Source organism: Equus quagga, chromosome 2 (genome assembly GCF_021613505.1).
Source record: "Equus quagga isolate Etosha38 chromosome 2, UCLA_HA_Equagga_1.0, whole genome shotgun sequence".
Classification (NCBI taxonomy): domain Eukaryota; kingdom Metazoa; phylum Chordata; class Mammalia; order Perissodactyla; family Equidae; genus Equus; species Equus quagga.
Window position 1 is genome coordinate 158,899,247 of NC_060268.1, and position 13,423 is coordinate 158,912,669.

At 36.5% G+C, this 13,423-nt stretch overlaps 1 protein-coding gene across 6 annotated transcripts in view; it reads right to left on the bottom strand.

Annotated features, from left to right (window-relative positions):
• Window positions 1–2,783: 2,783 nt before the first annotated feature.
• The window catches only part of CFAP43 (cilia and flagella associated protein 43), a 104,417-nt gene continuing 93,777 nt past the window's right edge, over window positions 2,784–13,423 (bottom strand). For 5 of the 6 annotated variants that reach the window (XM_046651456.1, XM_046651439.1, XM_046651444.1 and 2 more), the window contains 6 exons: window positions 12,868–12,980; window positions 11,747–11,906; window positions 5,948–6,112; window positions 3,977–4,057; window positions 3,190–3,343; window positions 2,784–3,007 (listed from right to left, as the gene is read on the bottom strand). In XM_046651456.1, coding sequence (XP_046507412.1) covers window positions 2,841–3,007; window positions 3,190–3,343; window positions 3,977–4,057; window positions 5,948–6,112; window positions 11,747–11,906; window positions 12,868–12,980 — 840 coding nt within the window. In that variant the 3' untranslated portion in view covers window positions 2,784–2,840. Of the gene's footprint in view, window positions 3,008–3,189; window positions 3,344–3,976; window positions 4,058–5,023; window positions 5,044–5,947; window positions 6,113–11,746; window positions 11,907–12,867; window positions 12,981–13,423 lie in introns of those variants that run through there. The other variant, XM_046651450.1, reaches the window with a different exon arrangement.

The window sequence follows — 13,423 nt, forward strand, 5'->3', positions numbered from 1 at the left end:
CCCTCATTCCACCACACACAGAAATTCCTGCCTTCTAGACACTGCCATTGTCATTGGCTTCTGTGAACACAAGAGGACTGGCCCAGGCCTCACATGGCCTCCCCTGGCCCTGAGACCCCTAACTGGGCACCCCTGGGGAGCTGTGCTGTTTTGTACCTGCCAGCCTCCCTCACTGCCTGCCGCTCAGCCAGATGGCTTAAATGTGGAAGAGGAAGCAGTTTCCATGGTGATGGTGCTGGCATTTGACTGTAGCTACCCACTGTTGACTAGCACCTCCCCTGGAGTCACCCTTATGTGTCTACTTGGGGGAAGAGTTGAACTCTGGTTCTGGGAGGGTTGGGGAGAACAGATTGGGGGAGGGGATAGTAATGGGCATTTCCAGGGCATTGGCTGAGTGCCGAGGGCTCCAACAGCACAGTGGGCACTCCTGCAACAGGAGGAGGTGGGTCATGGAATATGGATCCAGCTTATGGGAGAGTTTGGGGCCTAGGGATGCCCATGAGGCAGGCAGTCCACTTTTTTATAATTTCTGTTGAATTTTGCCTCCATTTAATGGGATACATTTATTAAAAACCACTAAACACCATAGTTTTATTCATAAAAATTAAAGCTACCACTTAGTACTTGCTTTGTGTCAGCTTAAAAAGTATGTTAACTCATTTCAGTATTACAGTTATCAGCATCCCATTTTAAAGATGAGATTTATGATAAAGCAGTTATTTTAAAACTAAGTAATTCTAAAAAACTGAAGTGGCAGAGTGGCAGAGCCAGGATATGAAACCAGGCAATCCAGCAACAGAGCCCTACTCTTAAGTCCTATGCTTAAAGCCATGCTATGTTTGACCCAATTAGTTATATTACTACTTGATAATATAGGTAATATTTTAAAGGGCTACCAAAATATGAATATAATTGCTGTTCAGCAGATGGTGAGAGGAATCAGTACCATGGACAGTATCAAGAGTGGGTTGGGTTGTATGACCCATGTGCCCCTCCAAAGCCAACACCCCAAACCAGAAGATACCTCCTGCTACTAGAATACAGCTTAGGGGCAAGAGGTTCCTGGTAACCTCCACTCTATCCATGCCTCAAAGCTGAGACATTCAAGCAGGGAGCACTGCCGGAGTCACCCAGTGTGATCGCTGACAAATAGAAATCACACAGGCTATTTGGTTTCTTAAGACCTGGGAATCTACAGAGCATTATCCAGTGAAATTTGTCACACTGACTATTAGTAAAGGGAGCTTCCAGGCAGCTAATTTAGGTGACATGGAATTTGTATCACCAGAAAAAAACCCCAAAAAGCCTAGTATATCCATAATTGACTCAAACCAACAGGACAGAGAACTTCTGACAGTCCTAAGTACAAAGTATTTGTACTCTTCACACCGTTGGCTGCGTCCTCCCACTCCCACAGTCCCCCTGTCGGAGATAATTTAGAAGGACCCAAGATGTAGGAAGTGTCACCTGCTGAATCAGCCAAATTGGACTACTTCAAGAGTCATTCTAGTACTGAGGAGGGAAATCATCAAAAATGATGTTGGTCCTATTGTTTCTCTTACCAAGCCCATCCAGCAGTGATTAGTGTATGGGTGATCAATTATGGTACTGTCTTGGCAATTTCTAAATAGGAAATTTTAAATCTCCTGAAGATTTTTTTCTAAATAGAAGGTTTTATAATAGCTCTCTTGCTTTACGTACACCAGTGTACATTGGATGTGGTGTTGCAGATTATACTTAACATTTAATCCACAAATTGCAGAATAATGAGACATTGACATCACTTGAAGATTGTGGTCAGTGATCCCAATGGTATCATCTTGGAATGCAGCAGTCCACAGGCTGGATTAGTTAATTCACTTAATCTTCTCACTATTTATCATCATCTATATGAATACAGCAATAAACTTTTCATGGAAGTGAGAAAACACTTTTTTTCTGTTTGATAAACCCTATTGGGTAGGGCACAAAACTGAGTTGTTACAATGAATATGAAATGTAGAAGATTATATTATGTTTATTTAGAAGAAAATATGTTGTAATTTACAAATGATTTAGGGCTTGGTAAAAGTAAACAGTTCACTTTGTTCTCCTTGTTAGAACAAGGAATAATATTAACTGTTCTGGGTTTTTTCCTCCTTATTATATAAGAAATGCTTACTGAAGAAAACTTGGGAAATATTGAAAAGTATAAAAATCATCCATAATCTCATAACTTTTCAGTAATTTTATAAAATTAGAAATGCTAGTAGTGGCTAAGAATAGTTTCTTTTTGTCTTTAAGACTTTCTATACTATTACCATGAAAATAAAAAATTAAGACTAAATGAATAAAATAGATCTTGAATACTTTCTGAGTTAAAATCTTGCTCATTCTTGGGGCTGGCCCCGTGGCCGAGTGGTTAAGTTCGCGCGCTCTGCTGCAGGCGGCCCAGTGTTTCATTGGTTCGAATCCTGGGCGCGGACATGGCACTGCTCATCAAACCATGCTGAGGCAGCGTCCCACATACCGCAACTAGAAGGACCCACAACGAAGACTACACAACTATGTACTGGGGGGCTTTGGGGAGAAAAAGGAAAAAAAAAGTAAAACCTTTAAAAAAAAAAATCTTGTTCATTCTTAAACGAAAACAATTGATAATATTTGATACACATTTGTTCATGCAGGACAAATATTTTTATAATGATTAAGGCTAAAATTAAATAATTTGCTATTAAAAATATGGAACTAAGAAGAGGTTCTACTTAAATTCCCTGATATGAAAGAGAAAGAAATCATTTTAATCAAATGAATTTATTTTTAAAATGATTGACTTGGCCTTGTGTTTTCCACCAGCGTTTTTACATTTGAACAAGAGCAGGAAATGTTTTCATCCTTAATCTTTCAACTTCAGCCTGCAGTATTGAAATCTCTTCAGCTTGTTCTTTTGAAATATTTGTTAACTTTTGTTGTTGCATCATGTTTTCGTATCGTTCTTTGGCAATCTTTTCACAAGTCAGTTTAGACCCTATTCCAAAAATGAAGAAGAAAGGAATTAGTTGGATTATTATCAATACTTTCAAATATAGAAACGATACTCAGAATCAATTAAACATGTGGAAGAAATGCTGGTAGCTTTATAACTACAGATTTCAGGAGTGCTGATTACTTTTAAAGAAACCTACTGTTGAGTAAAGAAAGAAATCTTACCCATTGCATTACAGATATCTTTTCTCTCTGAGACAGCCACCAACTCTTCTCGTAAATTGCAGCTTAGAGTATAATTTGCTACATCTTTTTGATTGCTGAACTTTCCCAGTTTTTTTAGTAGTTTTTTGCAGTTTTCCACATTCTTTTTGTGAGTCTGAAGTTTTTGTTCCCATGACACCCCATAAAAATAATTTTGAAAAAATACATTATATTTAAGACATTATTCTTAAAATGTAAATTCATTATTATCATTAATCACCATATCCCTAGTGCCTAGCATGATGCCAGCACATAGTAGGTACCTGAATTATTTGTTGAAAGATAGAATGGTATGTTAATACCATATTTGAAAAAATCTTGTATATTCTTAAAAATGAGAGATTAAAAAACACGTGGCCTTGAGATTACGTTGTTTCTATCTTATAAATGCTACACAATGAAAACTGAGCATTTGTTAAGCATTTCTGAAAAAATAAAGCCTTTACAATGCCAAGGAAAGACTCTCAACACTTCTATTACATAAATCATAACCTAATGTGAAATAGGAAATTCATGTACACTCAGATATCTCCCAAGGGGTGAATGCTAATATTAAAGGGAGTGCTTCAGTCTACCGCACTTGTTATGGTTTCAAAGACACTATTCAGACATCTATTACATCCTGAATATTTGAAAAGGATGAAGATTTTGTTAGATTCTGTTTGAATTCATGATTTTGAACACTGTTACTTTGTTCAAACGATTCACAACTGTTGGGGTTATAATGATCACTGTCTTTGAGACCTACCTTATCTATAACAGCAATGGTTTGCTCCATTATTCCAATCTGAATGGCAATCAGGGTCTCATAGTGTGGTTCATTTAGGTACTTCGAGAGAGAGAAGAAAACAATATATGTAAGGATATTTTTCTCTGTTTCAATAGATAACTTTATAAAGATTATCTTAGTTTTGAAAGTTACTCTTTTCATAAAAATTATCTGTTTAGATTGATTTGACTTTTGTGCCATATTATGTACTTGTATTTATCCGTTGATATGCTCACCTATATACTAATAGTTACAAATGCCTAGAGTTTATTTTCTCATTCATTCATTCATTTATTCAACTCACCAAATATTTATTATCTCATTTGAGTCCCATATTAACAGTGTCCCAGTTGAAGACACTGAGGGAGACACAAAGGTAACATGACCTAGTCTTCAATAAAAAGAGAACCTGTAGACATGATTGGTTGCCAGAAAATATGTAAAGTGACATGCAAATTCAAAGGTGGCTTGAGATGGGATTTGGTTTCTCTGGACTAGGGAAATCAAAAGGCTTTAGGGAGGAGGTGGCATTTATCTTGAAAAATAGATTTGGAATGTAAAAAAAAAAAATGAGGGAAGATATGCCAGATATAAGAATTAGTAATGAGCAAAGGCACAGAGGTAGAATCCTAGAAAATAGTAATCAGTTGGGTTTGAGAATACTGATGTATGAGAGGAAAGTTGGAATGAATTTGAAAAGTTAGAGTGAAGGACACTGAACATCCACTTAAGTGTTTCATAATTCATTTGCCAGATAAAAAGTGGCGGTCTAAAATGTTTGAGCAGAGTAGTAAGGTGATTAGAGCTGAATAGGAATATTAATCTGACAGCAGTATATGATATAGATTAGAGAAAGACTCAAGGTCACGAGACCAACTAGGAGATTATTACAAAATAGTCTAAATCATTGACAAGGAAGGACTGAGCCAGGGTAGAGGCTGTGGGGACAGAGAATGAGGGAATAAGTAGATAAGCTAGGCAAGACTTGGAAGGCAAGGAAAAAGGAGGACTCAAAAATTACTATACCTTCCAGCTCGAGTGAATGGCTGAAAAGAACAGAAATAAGCAAATTAAGAAGAGTTGCTGGGGCCAGCTTGGTGGCGCAGCGGTTAAGTTCACACCTTCCGCTTCGGCGGCCTGGGGTTCGTCAGTGCAGATCCCAGGTGTGGATATGGCACACTATGCTGTGGTAGGCGTTCCACATATAAAGTAGAGGAAGATGGGCACGGATGTTAGCTCAGGGCCAGTCTTCCTCAGAAAAAAGAGGAGGATTGGCAGCAGTTAGCTCAGGGCTAATTTTCCTCGAAAAATAAAAGAAAAGAAAAAAAGAAGAGTTGCTGTTGGAAGGTAGGAAATATAGAAATAGAGCTTGAGGAAGGTCAGGACCAGAGATATTGGATTGAAATTGTAATTGAATTGGAATCCAGAGAGCTTGAATTAGTCATTTAGAAGCGATCATTGAAGTTAGAAAAAAATAGAGATCATCAAATGAGAGGGCATGGAAAGAAACGCAAACAGAGCTAGGAGCAGAATCTTAAAGAATAGCTATGTTTAAGAGTTAGATGCACAAGAGAAATCAGTAAGAGGCAGAGTGGTCTGACATGTTGGAAGAAAAACAAGAGACAACGGGGATGATAAAAGCCAAAGGAATGAACAACTAAGATGGTCAAATGCTACAGAGTTCCAGGATGGTGGTGACTGGATTTGACAGTTAGGAAATCCTCGGTGAACTACAAGAATGGCTAGAACTATAATTCTGAGTGGGTCACGAAGAACTGGAGACAGCAGATGTAAACTACTGGAAGAAAAAGACAAAACTCAGACACATTATGAAACACTGTTGGCCTAGAATATGCTTGATATCACAGAGGCTTATTAATATACTGGTTAAATGAATAAATACACTAATGACTGAAGTTAAAATTATGTAGTGGGGCAGGGGGAACTTACCTTTTGACGATCTCTTGAAAAAAACAGCATCTGAATGTCCCAAGCCTTCTGATTTAGATCTTCCATTTCCATCTCCATTTTCTTATGTTCCCACTCAATCTGAAATATTCCTTTGTGGACCTCTTTACTTTCCATCATGCTAGCAACTTTCTTTTGTCCTTGAGTCTTTAAAAAAAAGTTACATCCTGATATTCATGTAATGTGATTCTGCATATAGAGTATCTAAAGCTGAATTCTATTGGAAAACACTTGGATCACAGAGATAATTCTATGTTCTTTTAAAAAGTGTAGTAGTAGATGTTAAAAAATTACTTCTTGGGCAAAATCTGATCACTGTGAAGCATGATAGTCACTAAAGAGAAGGGATTATCAGATACATTTGAATGGCATAGTCTATTTACTTTATTTGTCAATGATTAGACAGGAACTCCTTTTGCCATCACCAATCTACCAGCTATACATTTGTACCCCTGCTCTCTGCCCTGCTTCTGATGCTATAGATAAAGGATTGTAGTTTAATGGAGCTAGGCATGACTATATATGGTTGGTATAGGGGAAAAGCAAAAAAATTGGGTTAAATATGATATTTAAACAACTAGATGTTTTGTACTTCACTTCACATTGCCTACATGAAGTTCAGGAATATTTTTATGAAGTTGTTCTCCCAGATTGCTAATAGTGAGACTACTATGTCTCTAAAATAAATTTGTACAAGAGTTCCATCAGTTAACATTTTATATTTTTCCTCTCTTCTCCTTCAAAAATTTAGCTTTGGGGCTGGCCCCGTGGCATAGTGGTTAAGTTTGGCATGCTCCACTTTGGTGGCCTGGGTTTGCAGGATCTGATCCTGGGGGCAGACCTATACCACTCGTCAGCCATGCTATGGCAGTGACCCACATACAAAATAGAGGAAGATTGGCACGGATCTTAGCTCAGGGCTAATCTTCCTCATGCAAAAGAAGAAGAATATTGGCAACAGATGTTAGCTTAGGGTGACTCTTCCTCAGCAAAAAGCAAAACAAAACAAAACAACTTAAACTTTTTGAAGTTCATGCCACTATGCTGTACCACCTGCTACTCTTTTTAAAAATTATTTTCATCTTCTGATCACTGCTTGCCCTGTCAATGCCTTGAATTTCCCATTTTCAATGATCTTTCCTCCATCTCAGCTCCCAGATCACACCCTTGATTTTGTCATTACCAGCTCCAAAATCTTAAGTTCAAGCATTTCTCTAGAGGAGTGTTTCTCAAATGGGGGAAATATTGCCCTACCAGGGGAAATCAAACTATGTTTCGAGACATTTTTGGCTGACCCAACTGGAGAGGGGGGTGTTGCTACTGGCACCGAGTGCACCTAGAGGGTAGAGGCCAGGGATGCTGCTAAAATTCATGTAATAACATAGGACATCTCTCCACAACAAATAATCACCTGGCCCAAAATGTCAACAGTGCCAAGGCTGAGAAACACTGCTGGAGAGATAGCACATCTCCTCTCTGCTTTCTTTTCAGTCAACTTTCTTGTCAGATTTATTTATAGTCACGGTCTCTACCTCCTCACTTCATATTATTTCCTCGACCATCACCAATTGAGCTCCTGCCCCAAGCCTCCACTGAGACTGCTCTGGTAAAGTAATTGACATAGTGCATGAGTCTTGCCTCCTTGAGACTGTTTCTCTTACGGTTTCCAGGTTTCCTCCTTCTTCACTGGCAGCTCCTTTTCAGTCTCCTTACCTGACTCCTTCTCTGCTTGCTCTTTCATGGTTGGACTTTGGGTGTTGGCCCAAACTCCCTCTTCTATCTACCCACTTCCTGGGTTGTCTCAAGCAATCTCCTGGCTTAAATTATCTATACATAGATATCTATGTGTGATAATCCTTAGTAGTTATCTACATGTGATCTATATATAGAACACTCCTAAATTTCTAGCTCAGCCCTGAATTCTGACTGTCTGCTTGATATTTCCATTGGGATGTTTTATAGGCATCTCAAATTTAACAAAGGCCAAAACTCTTCATTCTTTGCCCTCCATCAGAGCTACGTCTCCCCAGTCTTTCTCATGTCAGTTAATGACACCATCATCTATTCAGTTGCTCAAAACTCAAGGAATTTATTCTTGATCCCTCTCTTTACCTTACCCTTCACATTCAATCTGTCATCAAATCTGATAATGATTGTTGCTTCTACCATAACAAAAAAAAAATGAAGGAGAATTTAAGACATTCTGAGACAAACAAAAGCTGAGGGAGCCCATCATTAGTAGGCCTGCTCTACAAGAAATGCTGAAGAGAGCCCTTCAATCTGAAATGAAAAGGCACTAGACAGTAACTCAAAGGCCTAAGAAGAAATTTTTTAAAAACTAAATAAAAAATGTAACTCCTTAGGTAAATATGAAAGTCCGTATTATTGTTTTTTGGTTTGTAAGCACTCTTTATTTTTTAATATGATTTAAAAGAAAAATGCATAAAACAATAATTATGAATCTATGTTAAATGACATATAATGTATAAAGATGTAATTTGTGACAATAAAAACATAAAGGGGAGGAACAGAGCTGTATAGGAGCAGAGTTTGTATACTATTGAAACTAAGTTGGTGTTAATTTGGACTAATTTATTATAAAATTAAGATGTCAATTGTAATCTCCAGGGTAATTACTAAGGAAACAACTAAAATGTATATGGAAAAGAAAAGAGAAGGTGATCAAAATGGTATTCTGCAAAAAATCGACTATATACAAAAGAAGGAAGTAATGGAGGAATTGAGGAACCAAAATCTGTGATATACAGAAAACAAATATCAAAGTGGCAGAGGTAAGTCCTTCTTTACCAGTAATTTCTTTAAATGTAAATGGATTAAACTCTACAATTAAAAGGCAGAGATAGGCCCAATGGATTTAAAAAAATGATCCAATGATATTTGGTCTAGAAGCGATTCACTTTAGATTCAACGATCTATACAAGTAGCTTGAAAGTGAAAGGATGGAAAAATATCTTCCACGCAAATTGTAACCAAAAGACAGCTGGGGTAGCTATACTAATATCAGACAAAACAAACTTTAAGACAAAAATTGTTACAAGAGACAAAAAAGGCCATTATATGTTGATAAAAGGCCAATCCTTGGGGCCAGCCCAGTGGCGCAGCGGTTAAGTGCGCACGTTCCGCTTCTCAGCAGCCGGGGGTTCGCGGGTTCAGATCCCGGGTGCGGACATGCCACCACTCGTCAAGCCCTGCTATGGTAGGCGTCCCACATATAAAGTAGAGGAAGATGGGCATGGATCTTAGCTCAAGGCCAGTCTTCCTCAGAAAAAAGAGGAGGATTGGCAGCAGTTAGCTCAGGGCTAATCTTCCTCAAAAAAAAAAAAAGAAAGAAAAAGGCCAATCCTTCAAGAAGATGTAACAATTTTAAACGTATATGCACCTAAAAATAGAGCTCCAAAATATATAAAGCTAAAATTGACAGATTTGAAGGAGAAATAGACAGTTCTATAAGAATAATTGGAGACTTCAATATCCCACTTTCAATAATGGATAGAACAAGTATACAGAAAATCAATTAAAAAAAAGAGGATCTGAACAACACTATAAACTAATCCTATGAGACATATATAAGAACACACCCCAATAATCACAGGATACATGTTTTCTGCAAGTGCAAATGGAGCATTCTCAAGTATAGACCATGTGTTAGGCCATAAAATGAATCCTAATAAATTTAAGATGATTGAAGTCATACAAAGTATCTGTTCTGACCACAAGGGAATGAAACTAGAAATCAGTAACAGGAGAAAAACTGGAATATTCACAAATATGTGGAAATTAAACAACACATTGTTAAATAAGCAATGGGTCAAGGAAGAAATCACAAGGGATATTAGAAAATACTTTGAAATGAATGAAAGGGAAAACTTACGGGATGCATCAAAAGCAGTGTTCAGACAGAAATTTATAGCTATAAACACCTACATTAAAAAAGGAGAATGATCGCAAATCGATAATATAACTTTACATCTTATAGAATTAGAAAAAGAAGACCAAACAAACCCCACAGCAAGCAGAAGGAAGGAAATAGGAAGATTAGAACAAAGATAAATTAAATAGAAAATAGGAAAACAATAGAGAAAAGAAGTGAAACCAAAATCTTTGAAATCAGAATCATTGGGAAAAAACAACAAAGTTGACAAACCTTTAGTTGTACCAAGAAAAAAAGAGAGAAAAGACTCAATTGGCTAAAGTCAGAAATGAAATCAGGAACATTACTACCAACCTTACTGAAATTAAAAGGATTACAAGAGAATATGATGAACAATTGTATACCAACAAATTAGATAGCCTAGATGAAATAGAAAAAAATCCTGGAAACACACAAACTGCAAAAACTGACTCGAAGTAATAGAAAATCTGGTAGACTTATAGTAAGTAAAGACATTTAATCAGATTTAAAAACCTCCCAACAACAAAAAAAGCTGAGGGACAAAACCTTGACTGGTGAAGACTACTAAATATTTTAAAAAGAATTAATAGCAATCTTTGTAAAACTCTTACAAAAAACTGAAGAGGAGGGAACACTTCCAAACTCATTTTACTAGACCAGCATTACCCTGATACCAAAGCCAGACAAAGAAAACACAAGAAAAGAAAATTACAGGCCAATATCGCTGATGAACATAGATGCAAAAATCCTCAAGAAAATATTAGCAAACCAAACTCAATAGTTCATTAAAAGGATCAAACACACACACACACACACACACACACACTCCTAAACATATGTTAAAACTGCTAAAAACCAAAGATAAGGAGAAAATCTCTAAGACAAACACATTACATTATGTGGAACAAAGAAAAAAAAACATATAGTAGACATCCAGTCAGAAACTCTGTAAGCCAGAAGAAAATGAACACCTTTCAAGTGAAAAGATGGAGACAGACAGAGAACCTGCCAATCAAGGGGACCCAGCAAAACACCTTTCAACAAGGAAGGGGAATCAAAGACAATTTCAGACAAAGAAAAACTGAGAGAAGTCATTACAGGTCTACTTGCAATTCAGTTTAAAGAAGTTCTTTAAGCAGAAGGTATATGATAACAGACAGAAACTTCAATTTACACAAAGAAAGATCTCTTGAAAAGTGAAAATGGAAGGAACTAGAAAATATTTTTTTCTTATTTTTCATCACTCTAAAAGACAGTTGACTCTCTAAAGCAAAAATAACACCACTGTGTTGTGGGTGTAGAGCATTTGTAAAAGTACAATGTCTGGCAACATTAGCACGTAATCCCCAAACAGCACCAAATCCCCAAATATTCAGAAATTAAATAACACACTTCCAAATAACCCATGAGTCAAATAGAGAGTTACAAGGGACATTTAAAAATATTTTAAATGGAAAGAAAATGGAAACATAAAACATCAACATTTGCAGAATGCAGCTAAAATATATGTAGCCAAGAGGGAAATATATAACATTAAATGTTTATATTGGAAAACAGGCAAGGTGTGAAATCAATTATCTAAGTTTACCTAAGCTTATCATTAGGTGAGTAGATTAAGCCTAACAAAATGATGGCATATTAGAATGAACATTTAACTCTGTGGTCCCGAACTTCTTGTACTTCAGAATTATCTGGGTAGCTTTTAAAACATACGCACGCCTAGGGGTGGGGCCTAATGTACTGTCAGAGTTAGGAACCACTGATTTAACTGAATGAAAATGACTTATCATGGAAATGGGAGAATAGTGAAAAATAATTGGTACAGCAGGTGGTACTTTGGGTTTTTCTCCTTAAAAAATGATAATTACCCGAATCACAGAATTCAAGTCTTCAATTATGTTCTTGTTGATGAGAATTGCATCAGAATACTCCAACAATAACTGGAAATTCTCCAGTTCTACTTGTCCTTGTTTAAGGAGAATTTGGATTGTCAAATTCAGCTGGAATCTCACTTTCTCTTCCTGTAATCTAAATTGAAAAAGACATCAAAGTAAATAGTTGTAGGATATTTATACTACAAATTTCACCCATTATCTGCGAATATAAAATTCAAACTTAATTTTCCTTAAGCTGAAGCTAAACATGCTAGAGATTAACATGGAAAATATTTTCCCAGTGATGAGCTTTCCTAGAGGGCTCTATGATACTTCCTCTTATTAATATGGAATTACACTTGGGCTGCTCAAAGAATGGTATGGAGAGAAATACATTCATAAAGTTTTACTTTATGATTAAGAAAAGATAAATATAATTTTGATTGCAAGTGGAAGAAAATAGAGATGCTACCAAATAAATCTATTAAAGTTCTGACTTTGTGTATTGACTTCTGATATTATATTAACAATGTTTGTTTGCTACTTATCAAATATATTCATATTCCTCCTTATAGCCTAGAGCTGAAAATGACGTATAATGATGAATTTGAGAACATCAGAGAAGTATTTATCAATGTGGCTATAAATATGGCCAAAAGTGAAGCAGGACTTAAAACAGTATCCCAATCACTCAGCAAAATACAACAAGCTCCCCTAAAGAGAAAGATATTAGCCGGTTAGGTGTCTATATGGACGTTTCTTGGATGTCTGCTTGATTTTCCACATTGTTTGTGTGGCTTGAGCCGAAAAGTCCTTACTAGCAGAAATAAATTCTACCTATGTATGTATTTTTATGTGGAAAGAACAGATTAAAAAATACTAAGATTTTTCCAAAACTTTCCTATTTCTTATATAAAAGCAATGGAACATATAGGTTAGTTCCATTCTCATATAAGGTCTTATGTAACAAAATGCTCTTTTCCAAAGAGACGTTACAAAGCCCAACCGGATAGATAAGTCTTCGCCAGCTGGGAACTAGTGATTAGGAGCCCCTTGATAACACAACCTAATTTAGTCCTAGCTTAGACTTTGAATAAATGAAAGGTTCAAATTACAGGATGAGTTCATGGAAGACTTTTTCAATTTCGCGTTGCACCTTCTCATCATCCTCAGTTCTCCTCCGGACAAAAGCCACCATTTCCATCAAGCCAGCTGCTTTCTGCTTTACCTGAAGCAACCAAACCACACACATCTCAGAACATATGGAGCTTTAGAAATACAAGCAAACTAATTTTAAAAACTTTAGAAAACACACATCTTTTAACTTTGTTATGAAGCCCGTCTTTCTCAGAGATTAACAAAAATTTCTCTCTCTGCCATTACGTAATATATCTAAAACTCACATGGTACAGTCAACAAATAATCGGAAAAGTATCAAATTTGCTTCTCACTGAAAATTCAATATTCAAGCAACTAGAATTTTTCTTATATTTTATTTTAAAATCTGTTCTCATCATCTCAGATAAAATTATAAAATCATAGATACTTTACCAAGAATATGCCAGCCCGATGCATGTGGCAGTGAATTTAGGGAATCTGGGGGAGGGGAGGCAGGGAATGGTCAAGAAGCAATAAGAGGAAGGACTCTCTTCCCAATTAAACACACTCTCA